This window comes from Hyperoodon ampullatus (assembly GCF_949752795.1).
Source record: "Hyperoodon ampullatus genome assembly, chromosome: 14".
Taxonomy (NCBI): Eukaryota; Metazoa; Chordata; class Mammalia; order Artiodactyla; family Ziphiidae; genus Hyperoodon; species Hyperoodon ampullatus.
The window spans coordinates 457,312-476,465 of NC_136927.1; the positions used below are offsets into that span (position 1 = coordinate 457,312).

Consider the following 19,154-nt stretch of genomic DNA (forward strand, 5'->3'; position numbering starts at 1 on the left):
GCAAGAGGCTGGGGGACGGCATGTGATTGGTTTACGCAGTTCTCTCGAAATGGCTTAAATTAAAAAGTGAGTAAAATGGGGCAAGGAAGAAACACGTAAAGCCAGAAACATTTAGGAAATGATGCATAGGTGGGTATACCATGTTTATTTTAATACATCTCATTTGTTTGCATCCTGCTAGGAAAGGTACCGTCCCACCGTCCTGACTGTTACGGCAGCCTGGTGTTTATTTATCGGTGTAAATGTCATTCAAGAGATAATTAAAAAAAAAAAAAAAAGAAAGAAAAAAAAAAAAGCTAGGCAAAGAGTAGAAAGGAAAGCTTAATAATCACTTTATGGTGTAAAAAAAAATCCACTTAAGGCTCTCAGGAAGGTTTCTGTATAGACTTAAACACTACCGCAAGGAGATGTGGTTTCCGAGACATTCCTGGCTCCTGCGTGCCCCTGCAGAGCCCGGCGGCATCCGATCGCAGCCTTCAGAAAGCAGACTCTGTGTCCTTGGCCAAAGCACCTGTGACCACCCTGGAAAAGAGATCCAGTCTGCCGAGACGTTTGTCACTTCCATCCCTCGGGCCGTCCCTCCATTCCGGCAAATGTTTAGATATTTTTGTGAGTGAGTTTTGTTTGTCATGTTTCGTGGTTTTGTTTGCTCTCTTTTTTTGACAAGGAAGCTTCTTATTGTTTCACCGAGTGCTACAATACTTGCTTTGATGTCACATAAACAACGTATACTGTCTCTTTGTTCTCCAGAGTGTGCATGGAGACAGTTTTCACGGAGGAGAACAAAGACCACGCTGGCAATAAGCACCGTACATAGTAGGTTCAGGAATGTAACACGCCATGTACATCCGTGTCCCGGAAAAGGGCTGCTGGCTGATCCTCACCTCACATCTGCAGGCAGAGGGGAGAGACAGATGCTGAGAGGCCACGAGCACACACACCACTGAGTGACGTCGACTGTGTGAAACATTTAAGCCAATCAGGGGTGTGCACGCAGGCACACGTGTGCGTGCGCACACGCACACGCACACACACACACACACACACGCCTCGTGGCAAGTCGTAGGATTCAGAGCTTTTATTAAATTTTTCAAATCAAATATGCCTCATTACCCTTTCTGTAACATCCTGACCAGAATTGGGACTAGGCTCTTGGGATCTCACAGAACACAGCTTCATAGCAAACCCCATTCTCCCATTGTACAGATAGGGAAAACTGAGGCCCAGAAAGGTTCTCATGCCTGTCTCCTCACCTTCTTCTTTCTTCCAGCCTACAGCTTGATGTGATTTCTGGAGATCCTGCAGCCATCTTGGGCCATGAGGCAACCCTGAGGATGGATGCCACCGGCAAGACAGAGGGGTCTCTGTGACCAGGCAGAGCTACACTGAGCTGAGCTAAGAGCAGCTCTTTCCCACCCTACGTCGCCTGTCTGTTGCTCATCCCAATACTTGTACCACCACATGCCCACAGCCTGAATGCTAGCAGGGAGGCAGGGACGCCTGCCCCTCCCTTTGGGGTATCAGTCATCAGCTAGCCCACGGAGGCTAAGCCCAGTGGTCATAAACTTGGCAGCACAGGCAGGTATAAAACCAGCCCCTGCACCACACCCTGGGGACCCAAAAGCCAAGGCTGAGCAGTCGTTTTGGGGCTGCTTCGAGATCTGTCCGCGTGGACCTTTCCTCCCCAGAGGATCCTCCTGAACAGACGTGACCTGCGGGCCTCAGAAGCTCCTGACCTGGCAGCGTTCCACAGTCACACAGCGCTCAGCTGGAGCCTGGGCTCCCGGGCACCTGTCTCCAAGAATTCCTCTCACAACTATTTGTTTTGGATGCCATGGGCTCCCACATGCCCAGAAGCAAGGACCAGGCTCTGCAGAGCCCGACAGGCCAACACGAAGGACCAGGAAGGCTTAAAACTGCCTCCTCCATGGTTGCCCACAACCACTTTCTCCTGGGAAGCCCCTCTGAAAGACCACCATTCCCAGGCCCCCTTGCAGCAGAGGGGTGGCCAATGAGATCAAAGCAAAAGTCACTGGGTCCTTTCACCATTGTCCCCAGTCCCCACCATAATCTTTCTTCCAGGCCTGGAGTGTAACGTGATTTTTGGAGCTTTGGCAGCCATCTCGGGCCATGAGGCAACTCTGAGGATGGACACCACTAGTCCTGGAAAGAAGTGGGTCCCTGACGATACCCTGAGACTGCCATACATGCTCTGATCTCCCTACCTTATCTCAACCCTTGTTTCTGGCATGTTATTAGCAGCCAAACACAACTGCCAACACAGTAGCCAATAGCCCTGTACGTTTACAAAGCATTTTCAGACAGGATCTACTCAGCCTTCAACAATCTTCACCTGTAATCCCTCTAAGCCTCAGTTTTTTCATCTGTAAAGGAGGTGGGTAACCTGTCCGAGGTGATCCCAGTGAGTAAACGTCAGAGCTACCCCACTGCTGCTCAGGGAACCCAGATCACTCCGCTTGTGTGATGCCTTTGCCTCCCCAATCAACAAGGACCAAAGCCAGAGCAGGGGCCCCGGAGCAGGAGGGAGCCATGGGCCAGGTGTCCCGAGCAGCGGGAGGGGAGGGGTTGGGGACGGGAATGCGGAGACCCGCAGCCCAGCCAGACAGCAGAAGCTCGCAGACGGATCAAGGCCAATCAGGGCGCGTCCTCGCCTTCGGGGTGATTCGCTGAGTGATCAGTCGCTGCGCCTCCCACCCCAGGACTACGGCATGGCCGGCGGCCGGCTCCTACCTGGTGGACCGCGTTAGGTGGGTTTTAACCTTTTTCTTTTCCGTTTTTTACCTGACTCCCTACGCCTTCCTGTTGACAGAAGGGCAGGGAGGGTGAGAGGGCCTAAGGGAGGGCTGTGGGGTGGAAACTGAAGCCGTAAATACCTGGGGTGTTTGTCTTTCTGTAAAACAACTCGATGGCGCTGGCACGGAGACACTTCCTGGTCCCCTCAAGCTGGCCCAACACGGCGGTCACGACGCCGGGCTGCTCTGGGCAAACTCTGCCCCAGGGGAGGCCAGGACCCTGACTGGCAACGCCGCGGCCAGCGCCCACCACCCGCCGGGGACAGGGCCCTTCCTTGGCCACATCTCACCCGCTCCCCCCACCAGCTGGGCAGGTGACCGGACCCGCACAGCGGCCAGACCTCTCTCCCTCCCCAGCAGGTCCCAGGCCACGAGGGCAGCTTAGCAAACAGGCCTTGGCTACAGCCCCCGATCCCACCTCCCCCGCCCTACCCACCCACCGAGCCCACCGGACGTGGCTGCAGAAGCCAGGCTCCGGACCCTCCACCGCACCACCAGGACGGCGCCCCTTACCCGCCTCCTCTTCCCGGTGGTCGGGGCTCGGGCTGGCGCTTGCGCACGTGCATTCCAGGTGCTCCTCCAGCCGCACCTGCACCTCTTTTAACTTTGGCTTCTTCCTGACGTACTCCACCTTGGCCACCTGCCGAGACAGCGGCCCGCTATGGACAAGCGGCACGCGGCCCTGGGAGTGGGGATGTGCCGGGCCCCACCCGGGGTGCGAGCAGCCCGACCTCTGACCTCTGACCTCCTCCCGGTGGGAAAAGCAGGGCTATCGGGGAGAAAACAATAAGCTTCGGCGCAGCATTTGCGGTTTGGTCCTATTTTTTGTTTAATAGTTATTTATTTATTTGGCTGCGCCCGCGCCTCAGCCGCGGCATGCAGGATCTTTTAGTTGCAGCATGTGAACTCGTAGTTGTGGCAGGTGGGATCTAGTTCCCTGACCAGGGATCGAACCCAGGCCCCCTGCATTGGGAGCATAGAGTCTTAGCTACTGGACCACCAGGGAAGTCCCTGGTCCTATTTTAACTTAAAATAAACCTAAAGGGCTCACACACGCCGGGAGAGGGCCCGAAGGGATGCACTCAAGGTGGGAGCTCTGGGTGAAGGAAGGAGTTTGCGCCCACGTTTTAGGGGCATCTGGGACAACGTGTACTTGACTATCAGCAGCTGAGGAACAGGGTTACTGCTCATGGTCTGCGGCTCAGGTGTCACCCTCCCTCCTGTCCACCCCCTGAGGCCCGAGGAGGAGCACACAGCCCTGAGGGCTCACAGGGAGGCTGTTGGTCTGGATGCAGATTCTGGCCTGTCATAGACTCCAGACGAAAACCCCTCGGCCACCTGACATGGGGCCGGGCCCAGCCCCGCAGCCTCGCCCGGGTCCCAGTTCCCGGGATGGCCCTCAGGGACACCCACTCCACCCCTAGCTGTTCTCCCGGGGAGACGGGCAGGAAGGGAGCAGAACCCACCCAGCGTTCACCCTGGGCACGTGGAGGCCCCGGGGAGGCCTGGCTCGTGGTCCAGCGCTGGCCAACATGAACGGGACCCCAGGCCACGAGCAGAAGCCCCCAGCCCAGGGACAGTCCTTCACAAAGGGCCTGGAGGCCAGAAGATGGGGGACCCCCGTCCAGGCCCGGCATGGCCACGTGGCTACACCTTCCGGGCACCTCCCCTGGTTTCCTCTGCGGGGCAGGTATGAGGACCCAGGCCCCCAGGCAGGGGGGCGGGCTTGCCACCCACCAGACAGACCGGCCATGGGACCAGTGCACAGTCCGGCAGCGCTGCCCCCCGTGGGCCCCTTGGTGAAGGGCACACGACACCAGCTGCTCAAGTCTTTAGAGAAAAATCTTATTTTTCTTATCAAAGAAAAACAAACAGGAATTTATGGTGGCACCTGCTTCTGGGTATGCAAGGATTCCAGGCCGGTCTGGCACCTCTGTCTGGCCAGGAAATGGCTACATTTTTTCCCCCAAGAACACACTGTGAGTATTAAGTTCTCAAAAGCGTCCTGCATAATAGCCAAGGCCACAGATCAAGACGCTGACACCCTTGGGACCCCATCCCATTGCCTCGGCCCCCAGACCCATACTGGAGCCTATTGGGGCCCCACATCTCTCCCCTCCTTCCCACTGTTTGTCTTGGGAGCCTGGGCTGCACCTGAAAAACCTGACATTCAGATTCCCCGCCACGGAGCTGCTGGGTCATGAACACCCCACCCGCGTGTTCCCAGAGCAGACCCACCGGAGACGCCATCCAACAATGCCGTCACCCTTCCAAGCAGGGCCTTGAGTTCCTGCCACTCACTGCCCGCCCCCCCAGCTGGGCTGCTATGAGGCAGGACGCCCCCAGGAGGGCCAGGGAGAGCCACGCCCTGCAGGGGACCCCCCCAGATTATCAGAGTGCCATCCAGAATAAACACCAGCATCTGCTGCAGCCCACATGCCAGGCCTACAACACTCACAGCTACCCTGAGAGGGCACAGCAGCGGCTCGTTTTACAGACGGGGAAACCGAGGCAGCACGAACAGGGCTTGTTTCGCTGGAAGGTGGCCTGGACTTGGAACCGGCAGAGGTCCTGAGCTCACCGCTTAGCCAGGGGACACCCTGAGTCTATCAGGTGAGGGCTCCAGGACTCCACGGCCGACTCCTGGGGTCATGGCCGACAGACCTCGACCTGGCTCACAGGCAGGTGGTCCTTCTCAAGGCCTGGCTTAGGGGCCACAGTGGCACAGAGAAAACGACCCAGCTCCAGGGCCTGAGGCCGATGGGCAGGGCCCCAGAGGCATGCCCACCTTCCGAGGTACTGGCCTCCCTGACCCGCTAGGGCTCCCCCCCGGGCAAGGGTAGGGCATCCCTACCCACCAGAGGGGAGGGACTCAGGGGCCCTTTACCTGAGACTCACTGCCACTGCCACTGCTTTCCCCCCAAAGCCCCAAACTAGCTCCCCAAACAGCAATGGCTAATGGGGCCCCAGCTGGGACCTCCTACCCAAAGCAACCCCCCAGTCCAATATTGGGTGCAGAGGCCCATTACTGAACAACCCAGTTGGACATGCCAGACCCACCTTCCAGAAGCCTGAAGTCTAGCAAAGCAGAGCTGCAGACAACCACCCTGGACATGACCACAGAGCTGGGTCCAAGCTTCTGGAGGTCTGGCCCATGGGCTGCCCTGAAACCAAATGCAGCCCCAAACTTCCAACGTGTGAGAGTCTGGAGGCTCGCCCGTAGGTGGGGACATGGCTACTCAGAGTTGCTCCTTCACCCTGACCCGCTGCCAGCCCATCCCGGGGTCCGCACTGTGGGGAAGACACCAAGCGCTGACCATGTCGAGCAGAGGGCAGGGAAGGCGGCCCCCGGGACCCCTGCCCACCTGGCAACGCTGGAGGGTCTGCAGGGGTGCCAGGGCCCGCTCCAGATGCCACCCCGAGGGCAGGCCCTGGAGGTCCAAGGCCGCCAGTGAGCTGTGGGCACAAAAAGCCTCATGGAGGTCACGGTGGGGAGCTGGGGGGCGGGCCATCGACCCCAGCATGTCCTGACCCAGGGCCCGGGGGCTGCCTTCAGCCGAGGACACCTTGCACGGTTCGGCCACCTGGGCCTCAGGAGGGCAACCCCTCCCGGCCTCGCGGTTATCTCCCTTCAATAAGGGGCGCCTCTGACCGTGCACGACCGGGAGCGCGCCGTCCCTACCGACCCCCAGCAGCCATCACACCGCACCCAGCCTGGGGTTCCCAGGGGCCCCCTCCCTGCTCGGCCTCAACCCCGAATGGAACAGGAACGGCTCCTGGACAGGCTGGGGGGCCAGGCCAGCCTCCACAATGGGCCTCCTGTTCCCACTGACCTCTGTCTCCTCTCTGCCAGAACCCCCCGTGTCTGGGGTCGGATGTTTTCCTGCCAACCTTCGGATGGGTGGGCAGGGAGGGGATGCCTTCCCTGAAGAGGGAGACGGAGGAAGGGGACCGGGTCTGAGGGGGGCAGGGCCCCCGACGTGGAGCCAGGCTGCCTGGCCCCTGGCTGCAGGACAGCTCTCTGGGCAGACGGAGGCCCACGGGGAAGCCCCGGGCTGGCTGCCCCACCCACCCCGAGCCAGTCGGGCCTGTGCCCAAGCAGAGATGGACCACCCATCCTCACCCACTGTGCCGCTAGGATCCCCGAGGAGCTCTGCACACCCACCCGCCCTCAGGGTGGACCAGGGCAGAGAGGCGGGGTTAATGTCCATCCCAGGACCGGACACGCCCCGGTCCTCACACCACAGGAAGCCAGAGTGGGAGCAGTGGGGGATCCCCAAAGGCTGAAGCCCACGAGCAGAGACCCCCACTCCGTTCCCGCTCCCCTGTGCCTCCAAGCCCCTGTCTCATGCCTTAAGGACAGGCCCCAGAGCCCACCCGCAGGACAATCTAATCTTGGGCACCCCACCCCCATGCCCAACAGAGAAAGACCTCAGTTACCCAGCTTCTTGGGGCTCATAAGACCCCTCCAACACGCCACAAGCGAGGACCCCCAGACCCAAGGAAGCAGAGGCGGGCTGGCCGGGCTGGTAGCTGACCCCACAGGCAGGGCGGTTAGACCTCAGTTTCCTCCTTTAACTGAGGAAGAGGCAGCAGCGGGGGAAGCGGGGATGCAGTGCTGGGCTGGGGGCCCCACCGCCTGAGTCTGGAGCCCTGAGGCGGAAGCCAGCGCCCCAGGCAAGCACTCCAGGGGCAACTCGGCCCCAAGGGGAGCGTCTGCCTGAGACCATGGGGCGGCAGGCCGTGGAATGTGCTTACTCAACACCCAAAGCACGCCGAGGACCAAGTCCCCAAGGTCAAGGGAAGTCCCAGTTACAAGTCTAAAGTGCTTCTCACGCGCCAGATACAGGGTCCTTAACCCCGCACCTCACTCGGGGGCCAGCGGCCGACTTGACAGGCCTAGACTCACTGACTCACAGGGCATCTGAAATAATTCCTAGCGGAGAGATGAATTCTACTGCACCCCACAACCGAAGGCCTCATTCCGGGAAAAATGGACCCCCCGGGCACTGTAGGCCCAGCTGAGAGGGGGCGGGGCTGCTCCACGTGGAAGGTGCCAAGTCCACGCCCCCAGGGTCACATGGGATCATGACCCACCCAGAGCCAGCTTCCGGGGTTGGGGGGGCAGCCCCTCCTCTAGACAGGGACCCCCGCCCCCCCCGGAATTCTCCAGCCTCAGCCACACTTCGGAGAAGCCAGGAGACAGCCTAGAAGCCTCCCTCCAACCCTGCCCTTTTGAAAACAGAAAGACTGACACCCAGAAGCAGGGAAACTTGCCTCCAAATAGCAAGGCCAGCTGCCCCTGTGGGAGTTCCACAGTCCCAGTACCTCAGACCCATTCCACAGAAGAGGCAAGTGCAGCCAGAGGGGAGCAAGCCAAGGCCGAGAAAGGCTTCCAGCCATCGGGCCAAAAGCCAGACCCCAATCTGGCTGCCCAGTGACCCGAGGAAGCAGAATTTCCCCCCAGGACTCAGCGGAGGAGCTCCTGGAAGTGTCACGTGAGCCTGACCTTTGTGCGTGCCCCCGGTGCTGCCCTTAGAGGTCATCACGGCCAGCCCCCCTGCCTGAGAGAGGGCTTCATGGCAAGCACTGGCCATGTGCTGGCTCCCAGGGGCCCCAGGAGGGCGGCAAAGACATCCAACCCGAGCCATGCAGCCTGTAGGTCTCCAAGCAAGAACATACCTACCTGCGACAGGGGTGGGGCCTGGCCCCCAGGACCTCAGCACCCCCAGAAGGACCCTTCTGGCTAGCACTCCATTGACACGCATGTCCAGTGGGACGGGGGCACCCTCCCAGATTTCAGATGGGGACGGAGGTCCAGCATGGCAGGCAGAGCGCCTGGCCCCCCGGCCTGAGCCGCGGAGGAAGTCAGCCTCCCCCGACACCAGGTCCCACCCCAGCGCTCCCTTCCTGTCTCCAGCAGGGTGAGGCCCTGAGGGGACCACCAGCCCCTTGCCATGCACCACAGTCCCCACTAAAGTGCCCGCGAGACCCCTCCAGGGCCTGGAGGAGACGTCAGGCAGCTCCCAGCTAAGTGGCTGGACACCTCGCAAGACCCGTTAGTGAGGCAAACAACTGCGTCACAAGATCCAAACTTGTTTCGCATGACCGACCAGGACCCAGGCCCCGGCTCCACCCCCCGGCCTCGGTGTGCCTGTCAGAGAAACGGGAGCATCCTCCAGCTCACCAGCAGGCCTGGCCGCGCAGCTGGGTGGGGCTGCCCCAGGGGCCGGAGGACACGCCGGGCTCACCTTGACACTCCGGTGGTGGACGCGGGACGGCTGGCACTTGACACTGCTGGTGTTGCAGCAGCCGGTACAGCGCTTCACCTCCACGCACGGGGGCCAGATCAGAAAGTTGGCAGACGTGGGGTCCACCTGGCTCCGAGGTATCTCATAAATGACCGTCCTGGTCTTGCAGACTGCGGGGATGGCTTCCTCTGCAGAGATAAGAGCCCAGTGAATGTTCTGGAAGCCCCAGGGCTGCAGCAGCTCCCAGGGGCCCAGGCAGGAGCATCCCCATGGGCCACAGCTTCCTCCAACAGGACATGTCACACAGCCCCCGGTCCAGCAGAGGCAGAAAGACCCCAGCCCCCAACGGGTGCACCTGACTGGCCCAAAGATGAGCAGGGGCTTGAGGGCCAGGAGGGGAGACCCCGGGGAAGGGGGCTGCGGGGAGCCCACCCTGGGGGCAGAAGGCTGAAAATCCCCCAACGCCCCGGGGGCTCACACAACCCCTGCAGCCAGCACGGAGCGGGGATGACGGCCTTCACCCCAGTGCCAGGGGGCAGGGGGGTGGTCTCTCAGATGCCCCCGCCTCCTGAGGGCCCCCTCCTCCTGCATGTGAATCCTCAGTGGCCTCTAGGGACAAGCCACCAAATCAAGAGGGCTGGGTGCTGGGGGTCTGGCCGACCCAGTGGGGGAAGGGGCTCCACTCACAGCGCCCACCAGCTAGAGGGGCCTGGGGAGTCCAGCCAGGCAGGGCCAGAGGTGGAGCCAGGGACAGGGACCTTCACTCCGGCCCTAGCTCTGCTCACAGGCACCCCTTTCATCTGGCACAGAACAGGCCTCCACCGAGGATCCTGCAGCCCTACCGGGGCACCTGGCCTTGGAGACGGGAATATACGTTCACAGCGGCAAACGTCATCTGGGGAAGGCCTGCTGGCCTCAGCCAGGGATCATTTACCCACACACCACGCCCAAAGGTAGAAGCTATAAAATCCATATTCCTGGAGGAAATAAAGCTCGGACAGAGGGAGTGACATGCCCAAGGTCACACGGGGGACGGGCAGCAGTCGGGACCCCCAGGTGGCAAGGGAGTGGGCGGTCACACCCCCCCCAGCTGCGCCCCTGGGGCAAGATCTTCCCTCAAGGCTGAGCCTGGGGCCCTAGGAGACCCCCACCAGCTAGTCACTCCTAAAGGGACCAGGCAGACCCGGGGATGCTCTGCGAGAGGGAACAAACCCTGCATGGGGGCCGGGGGGCCAGGCCTGAGTGGGCTGGGGGCCCTGGGAAGGGCCCACCAGGTCCAGCACGGCTGTACCCAACTGCTCTGCAGCGCAGCTGGGAGCACAGTGTGCTCCACGTTACGAACTGGAAATGAAACACGACCCGTCTTCCAGCGAGGCTGTCTCCAGCGCAGGCCCCAACAAGACCGGGCACTTCAGGAATTTATGACGGCTCCCCCCTCCTGGAAACTCTCGGCCCAGGCCAGGCCTGCAGCAATGAGCAGGCGGCTGGGGCAGGGAGGAGGGACGCGCACACGGGACCCTGAGCAGGCTGTGCCTTTGTTTTACAGAGAAGAGAAGGGACGGATCCCCCGAGGCCACGGTTGGGGGAATGGGGGAGAGGGCAGGCCCCAGAGCCCCTCCCACAGCCCCCCACCAGCCCAGCAGTCCTGGGGCTCACCGATGCTTCTTTTCCTCCTAATGGGCACAGGCCGCTTCTCCGGCGCATGCTTGGCGCCATGGCCCCCGTGGGCTCTCAGGCTGGTCTCCAAAGGCTCCTCGGCCCCTGCAGGTAGAAACAGGAGATAGCGACCGGCCGCCCACACCTGGGCACCCAGGGTCTGTCCAGCAGCACGTCCCTCCCCAGACCGGACGGGGTCCCTCCACACCCACAAGGGGGGCTTCGAGATGTGCACAGCAGACTCCCAGCTGCCAGCAACGTCCCACCCAGCCCTGCACAGCTGACACGAGTCCCCGACACACGCTGCCCTGCTGCACGTCACCACGAAGCCAAAGCCGAAGCCGCAGGCCCATGGGGAAGGGGCTGCAGCCAGCCTGCCCATGGCTCCTCCTCAAGGAAGCGCAGGTGAGGGCTGAACCAGCTGAGGGGGCACCCGAGGCCAGCCCTCCCTGCCCAGGAGACCAGAGCTAACAGGCCTGCTGCTCCCAGCTGGACAGGGGACCTTGGACAGCGGGCTGGACAGCGGGCTGGACCAAGGACCAGCAAAGGCTGCTGCTGCGACCTGTGCGCTGCACGCATCTCCCTCCCCCACCGCCCTCACTTAAACCAACACTCGATGAGCATCCTGGCCTTTGAGGGGCGTCGGAAGCAAGGCCAGACTGGGCCTCAGCCAGACCCCACTGGTCCCTGAACTAAGCCCACTGCGAGGAAGAGGACACGAGAACCGGGAGCAGGGAGTCAGGGGTCTGGGTGCCTGTCGGGGGGACACAGCTTTCAGGAAGGAAAGTGCTTTGCCATCCAAGTATCTAAGACCTGCAGAGCAGCGGCCTCAGAGCCAAGGTCACAGCTGGGCCTCATCCCCCGGACTGGCTACAGTCCCCTCGGTACGCATACCACCACCCTCTCTGTCCCCAGGGCCCCCAGAAAGGGGGTGCAAGGGACACAGTCCTGCCACCTGCCATCTGGCCTGACCCAGCCCAAGGACAGCGCCTGCACCTGGATGAAGTGGGTCACACTTGGCCTCCCCACCCTGGCCTCCAGACCCACTGGGGGATCTTCCCACTTCTCCTCTCTGTCACTGCCTCCCCCACAGATACCCAGGGGCAACAGGTCCCGAGAAGGCACGCCCCAATAGTCAGCAGCTGCACAAAGATGCCCCCTCTTGCCACCCCCCCCCCACCCCAAGAAGCTCCAGTGGTATCCTGGCCACCAGCTCAGACCAGAGGCCCCCTCCTCGGTGCCCGGCCCACCTAGGCCTTGGTGACTGTCCACACACCCACGAGTCTGGAACCTGCACTCATCGGAAACGGAGCACAAACGGGGCAAACGCGGTGGGAATGCAGAAGACATGCCTGCCTTGAATGCCGGCGTCCAGGAGAACCCAGCTCTTCCCTCAAAATGACTCAATGTTCCACTGCCACTAATTTTTTTTGAGACCCAAAATAAGATCAGAACAGAACTACTCATGCAGTAAGAATTTCCCATCAACCAACTGTTACAAGAGACATTTTTTCATGAAAAAGTGACTTTATGAGTCACGTCCTGGTGGTGGCCATCTTGCCTTCGCCAAACCCAGAAGCAGCTGGTCCATCCTGAGCTTCTAAGAGAAAATGGAACGGCAGCAACCCGGGCTGCACCCCTGCGCCTCACTCTAGCCAGGCGACAGCCACCTCCTGGGACGGCACGGCACCCTGTGTGCAGTAGGTGCTGCCACTTCTTCACCTCGGAGGAAACTGAGGCCTGAGACATGGAAGGACAAGCGAGGCCAGCGGCCGGCAGGAGACCTCGGGGGCCCGTGGCCACACCCAGACTGCCTTCCGCCCAGGCCTCTCGCCCCCGAATGAGCAGAGAAGACACAGCCTCCTCCCAGGACACAGCCTCCTCCCAGTCCATCAACTGTCCTGAAACCTGAACCAGGGACTCGATCTCAGTCAGGAGTAGAAAGAGCTCCCGGTCAGACCAGCTCAGCCACTGCCCCATCGAGATGGGTGGTCTGAAAGCCCAGCTCGGACCCGCCGACGCGGAGGCAGCCCTCTGATTTACGCAGGTCGAGATGCAACAAGTGGGGACTCCCAATAGAAGGCCACGCGTGAATCATGCCCTAAAACTGCTCTCAGGACAGTTAGTCAACGGTTTTCCCTTTTGTCTGTTATGCCCACACGTCCAAAGGATGGGGAGCCATCCTCCAGCCATCAGCCCTGGAGGAGCGTTAATGGCCGAGATGGGATATTTATGTATCGGTTACTCAGTGACCACGGGCGCCGGGCCAGGCTGCTCAGGGAACAAAGCTCCCGGCTCCCGCCACAGCTCTGCTGAATGGCCTGCTCTCAGCACGCCCAACACACAGGCCACAAACTTCACGCTACTGGCCATTAGAAGACCACATGCTGGTCTCTGCACCCAAAGGCCACACGTGAAAAACCAACTGCCCGGTCCTCGTGCACGCTTGCAAGTCGCAGGCCAGGCGCTGGCACAGGAATCCACCGCCTCGGGGCCTCCAGCGGAGGCCCTCACCTGTAAAATGGGAACAAGGTCCGGCTACTGGGAGGAGGCCACGCCCCACCTGCCAATCACACAGCCCTGCCCACTTGGGAGGAGCCACTGTTAAAGGAGCCTCTTTCCTGCTTCCTGGGCATCAGCCTGGAAGAGCCCCCTTTAGAGTTACAAAGAAGAGTAAGGACACCCAGAACAACGGGTCTCCTCCGCACCCAGCCCCCTCCTCACTGACCCCAGACCAGCCTCTGACTGGACCTGGTGGGGAGTCCTGGGCCTGGAAGGCAGCCTAATCCTCCAAGAAATGACCCCACAGCTGTTTGCAGCCTTTCCTAGCAGCCAGCTCCGTTTCTACTCTTCACGTTGGACGGAAACAGAAGTCAGGGAAAAGACACCCCCCCCCCAACCCCGCAAAACAAGCTATAGAAGCAAACAGCTCAGGTGAAAGGGGGGCTGTGAAAGGGGGACTGACCAGGATGAAGGAGACCCACTTTGGGGTTTGTACCACAAAGGGTCCCAGAGGGGCATGGCTGCTGAGTAAGGGAGACCCTGGGGCCCCTCCAATGTTCTCACCCCAAAGTTTCCCAGGCACTCGGAGTGCCACTCTCAGACCCCAGATCTTCTGACGGGTCGTGGTGGGGGAGGCGATCCATTCTCTCCACCCCCCGGGGCAGGAGGGAGCCGGGCTCCCGGGGGCTTTTCTAAGGGGGCAATTTGAAACCAGCCCGGAGAACCGGCTGGTGCACCCTTACTTTTTATGTTTGGACCCTCCAAGGAGGCGGTGGACCCAGAAGCCCCCAGGTCAGGAATGCTATCAGCATGACCCCAGAGCTGCAATGCTAAAAGCATTCATGGGTGGGGGGTGGGGGAGAGGCGGGGCTGTGGAGACCGGAATAAGAATGGTCCCAGCAGAAAGTGAATGGCCCATTTCCCAATGGCAACCCAAAGCTGGTCCTGCAAGGAGGCCCAGCCTTTCCCAGGCCTCTCTTCTGCTCTCTGGGAGCTCTCTGGGAGCCAGTCTCCCCACTTTCCCAAATCCATCAGGGAGCAGCAGAATGCAGGCAAGTGTTTTCCTCGGCTAACCAAAGCCAAATCCTTCCCCCCAGGGTTACACATCAAGGAACCAGATCAAAATCCCCCCCTGGCCCAACTCTGATCTCCAAGTGAAATTCTACCCTCTTCCTGATAAGGATCAGCCAAAGGATTTCCTGGGTCAAGAAACTACAGAAACCATCGCCCTTGCTAGAAAATGGTTTTGGCATGAAATGAAAATAGTTCAGGCCTCTCCACCACCATAATTAGGTACAAATTTCCAAATGACTAGACCATGTGATTTTACTTAATTCCCCCGCCGCCCCCCTTTTTCAGAGTAGTTTGCAGTGAGAGAAAAATCTTCATTTCACGTAAAATTCTTCCAACCAACTCCTACTGACTTCAGTTGCTCCATCTGACAAGTTCATTTGGGAACTCTTTTTATCCAGTCAACAGTAAGTTTTCCGATTTGAGTATCTCCCTAGCTAACTCACACTGGAGTCCCTGCCACAAAAATGTGGGCCAGAATCCTCGTCCTCTAGGAAGGCCCTTCCTCCGGTCCACACCCAAGCGCAGTCACCCAATATCATCAGGCTCCAAGCCCAGCCAACCCGGGTCCCTCACCACCTTTGCCCACCTGGGGCCATTCCAACCCTGCCACTGACACTCCAAAGAGCTTCAGGGTCCTCTTGTCGAAGAAACTGTTTTCTAGAGAGGCTCAGCTCCAGAGCCTGAGGGGGAGCCCCAAAATAGTCCCCAAACAGTAGATGTGTCCAAGGCGCGCCTTTTTATTGGCTCATGAAAACAGAAAGACACGGGCCTCCTACAACCACAAAGGCCCAGCCCCACGTCAGGAGCGGGGCAAGTTCGCAGCGATGACAAAGGGGCCCAGCCGGGGGACACCGGTGCACGCCTGCCCGACCGGCGCCCAGGGCCTGGGCCGGTCCCGGTGCTCCTCCCGGCCCTCGGGCAGGCCCCGGGCCGCACACCTGGCCGGGGCGCCGGCGCCCTCTATGCGGCTGAACTTTCTGTGACACACTGGGCATTTTCCTTAAGTGCAAAAACAATCCCTGGGCGAGCGAGCAGCCCTCGGCCGCCGCCGGGAGAGAAAGTGGTGATTGGAAGAGAAACTCCTGACTCATCCGCCTGGGCTTTTATGGCCCGGGATTGGATTCTGACCTTTCGGTGCGCTCCTGCTCGGCGCCCGGCCCGGCCCGAACGCGGGAGGCGGCGCGGGGCGCACATACCGCCTGCCCGCCTGCCCGCCGCCCGCGCCCTCCCAGCGCGCCGAGGGAAGGGGCGCGATTTACCTACGGAGTCTATCTCCAGGAGTCGCTGGAGGTCCCGGATGCTGTGTATCTGACTGTGCGCCAGCCTCTCAATGACCTCGCGGGGGATCTCGGCTTCCTGCAAGCAGAGCAACACGGTCAGCGCCCCGGGCCGCCCAGAGCGCCTGGTCCCCGGCCCGAGGTTGCCCCGCCCCAGCGCGCGCGGGCGCCTCGCACGCAGGCCGCCCGACCCCCAGCCCGGGCCCTGGAGCCTGAGGCCGGGGTGGGGCTGGGTGAGACCCCCATTTCTCCGTCCCCAGCCACGTCTGCCCTTTGCAAAAAGAAAGCGCTCCCCACCATTAAAAAAAAAAAAAAAAAAAAAAAAAAAAAACACCACTCGGCCCCTCCGCCCCGGGGTGTCTGTTACAAGAGGTCTGGGGCAGAGAGGGGCCCAGGGAGTTGCTGATCTAACAGTGAAATCAACATCTAGGAAGATCAAGTTGAAATGCGTCACGGATGGGCAACGAAAGTCACGGCAGCCCTAACACTTTAATCTACCCCGGGGCTTAAATTTCACACCCAGAATCCCGGGCCGAACCTGCGGGGGAGAGGGTCTCTCGTCTGCAAACACGCGCACGCACACACACTCACACACTCGCCCCACCCCGGGCTCCGGCCCAGCCGCGGCCCTAGCGCCGACTAAGACGCCCCAAATCCAGCCGCGGCTGGGAGGGGCTGCCAGGGAACTTAAGGGTTAAATATCTACCTCTCACAGCTCCGGGTCCCAGCCCAGACCACCCCCACCGCTCGGCCTCCACCCCCACCCCACCCCCCCGCCAACCCCGCTCCTTCCTGATTTTTAAAGGGAGTCGGGGGTAGCTGGGGGGTCTCAAGCACTAAGTTCCCACGACGGGGTGTAGAAAGTCATTCATCACAGCAGAGCTCCCGGGGATTCGGAATTCGAGATTGGGGGCTGGGGGTGGGGACGCGGGCGGTGGGAGGGTGAGGGCGCCTGGCCCGGCCCCGGCTCGCCTCGCTCAGCCACCTGTAAGCAGGCCCCGGGCGGGCGGGACTGCGCTGGCCCAGCCGCCCCTCCGGGCATGGGGACCGGGAACCTGGGTCTGCAGCTCCGCGCTGCCCACCCTGCCTGCCGGGGGGCTCCCGCCGCAACCGCCCCTACCTGTTTGTCGGCGGCCCTTCTACCTTCCCTGACTCCGCTGGCTCACACACACACCCCCTTCCGCGCTCCCCGCACCCCGATGCTGCATTGTCCGCCGCGCCCCGCGTTTCCCTCCTCGGAAAGGTGCCCGCGCCCCCCGAAGTTTCTCCCCACTCGTCCACCCAGCCGCCACTCCGTCCCTCCACGGCACAGCGACGCAACACGCTGGAAACTCACCAGACACACTTAGGCATGGCAGAAAATAGAACCCAGTTGGGAAAATTTAAAAATCGACCACGCTAGCAGAAATCAAAATGCGCTCTGCAGAGCCCCAGAGCCCGGGCGGCCGCAGGGGGCGTGCGCAGGGGGAGTCGGAGAGAGGACGGGGCGCGGGGGTGGCACCCACCTCGGCCAGGGCACTGGCGAGGTATCCGCAGCCGAGGAGCAGCAAACAAGCCCAGGTCCTCATCGCGTCCCGAGGCGCTGGCGGCTCGGCGGGGTGGCGAGGCCGCGGGGCGGGCGCTCCAGCCGGGCTCCTGTGGCGGCGAGATTCAGTACCATCCCTCAGGGAGCGCGGCCCGGAGGAGGGTGGCGCGGAGAGCAGGGAGCCGACGGAGCGCGCCAGGCGCGAGCAGCGAGTGCGGAGAGGCAGGCAGCGCCACCGAGGAGGAGGAGCAGGGAGTGCGCGCTCGCCGCGCCCGCCGCGCCGGGAGCCTCCTGGGCCGCCGGGTAGGGGGTGGGGACGGAAGGGGCGGAGGGCGGGGGCTGGGCCTCTTCCTTGGTGCGTTCCCGGTGCTGGCCGCCGCCGCGCTCGCTCCCCAGCGCTGGCTCTAGGAGCGACCAGGCCGGTAATTCTGCATATTTGCGGGCGTCAGCCCCGAAAGGGACCCCGGAGCGAGGCTGGAGCCGCTGCCGCCGCACCACCCATCACCTGTCTGGACACCCGGCCAGGCCCGGCGCGGGCTCGCGCTCTCCCTGCGGGCTGCGGGCGGCCCTGCGCGCCCGCCGCCGGCCCCGCGCTCGCCTCCGGCCTCCTCTGGTCGCCGCCGCCCGGCCGGGCACGGCGCGGCCCAGCACGGCGCGGCCCGGCGGCCTGCGTGCGCCCCTCCGCGGCGCGCCCTCGGCTCCGGCGCCGCGCTCCGCCCTCCGCCGGCCCGAGCCGGGCAGAGCCCGCGGCCGCTCCGCCTGGCAGCCGCCGCCCGCCCGGGGCCTCGCCGCGCGGGCCTGAGGGCGGGCGCAGGGCCGAGCCGGCGCCGCCGCCGCCGCCGCCGGCAGGAGAGGAGGAGGAGGAGGAGGCGCGGGCAGGCCCGGCTCGCCGGAGTTGTGCGGGCTCCGCAGGGCGCGCGTGTGGAGCCGGCCGGCGGCGGGGAGGGGGTTATAGCGCCGCCGCCGCCGCGCCCCTCCCCCGCCCCCTCCCCCTCGCCTCCCCCGGATTCCGGGCCCAGGACCCGCACCTCGGAAGCGTGCGGGGGCCGCACGGGCCGGGCAGGGCCCGGCCGCCGCTGCCGCCGCCGCCGCCGCAGTGAGCACACACACGCGCTCACGCAGGCAGTAAAATCCATCAAGGCCCCGCTCCCGGCCCCGAGCACAGCCGCCGGGGCTCCCCGCGCGCCCCTCCCTCGAGCTTGCCCACCCTCCAGTGCCAGCTGCAATCCTGCAGCACCGGACGGGGAGGGGAGGAGGCCGCCGCAGAAGTGCCGCCGTCGCCGGCTCGCCTCTCTCGGGCCCCAGCGGCGGCAGAGGGCAGCGCCCAGAACTGCTACGCCAAAAAGGGCAAAAGCGAGCCGGCCCCCGCCTCCCGCCCCCCGCCCCGGCGCTCCGGCCTCTTTCCACGGCTTGGATCATGGGCCCCTGCCTCCCCCTCTCCATAAAAGGAGGGGGAGTGAGTCTCTGGTGAGAGGTGGGGCGGGTTTAGGGGCGCGTCTGGGGCACTCACCTGGCGGCTGCCACGCGCCCCCGCCCAGAATCCGATGACTGGGGCGTCTGACTGAGGAACCTCCACCCACAGTCCACGAGGGGAGAGCGCCCAGGTCGGAGGAGGGGGCTGCAGCGTGCCTCGTCCCCACCCTGGGACCCCTCATCCTCCAAGTCCCCGATGCCTCGTGGAAAGCCGGACGGCGGCCTGAGCCGGGAACTCGAGGGGTTGGAAGGCAAGGAAAAGAAAAGAGCCTCTCATGAGGCACCCGGGAGTCTGAGCCTCCCGCGCCGGGATCCGCTGGGCGCACAGAGCGCCACCTCCGGCCGCGGCGCCGCACAGAGCGATGCGGGGGAGAGACGCGAGGGAGGCCGAGGCCTGAACTGGGCCGGACGGCTCCCCCGCCACCAAAGGGCGATGCGCCGGGCTGGGTACATTCCGCCTGCCTAGACCTGGCGGGATCCCACCCCGGCGGCGGGTGCCTCGAGGGGGCGGGCGAGCCCCGGTATCAGGGCGAGAGGGGTGACGGGCCAAGCGACCCCGAACCTAGACGGCGAGGCCGTTAGA

The 19,154-nt window shown here is 62.6% G+C and overlaps 1 protein-coding gene across 3 annotated transcripts; it reads right to left on the minus strand.

Moving 5' to 3' along the window:
* Positions 1–863: 863 nt before the first annotated feature.
* On the minus strand, positions 864–17,141 carry PDGFA (platelet derived growth factor subunit A; the record flags this gene model as incomplete). 3 transcript variants are annotated; one of them, XM_079718730.1, is made up of 6 exons in its annotated part: positions 864–891; positions 3,327–3,453; positions 9,065–9,252; positions 10,721–10,825; positions 15,556–15,652; positions 17,079–17,141. In XM_079718730.1, 6 exons carry the CDS (start codon positions 17,139–17,141, stop codon positions 881–883), a joined length of 591 nt encoding a protein of 196 aa, XP_079574856.1. The 3 variants fall into 3 exon arrangements, with proteins under 3 accessions (XP_079574856.1, XP_079574857.1, XP_079574855.1); XM_079718731.1 differs by lacking the exon at positions 864–891 and adding an exon at positions 2,723–2,751; XM_079718729.1 differs by lacking the exon at positions 864–891 and adding an exon at positions 2,765–2,820.
* Between the last annotated feature and the right edge of the window lie 2,013 nt (positions 17,142–19,154).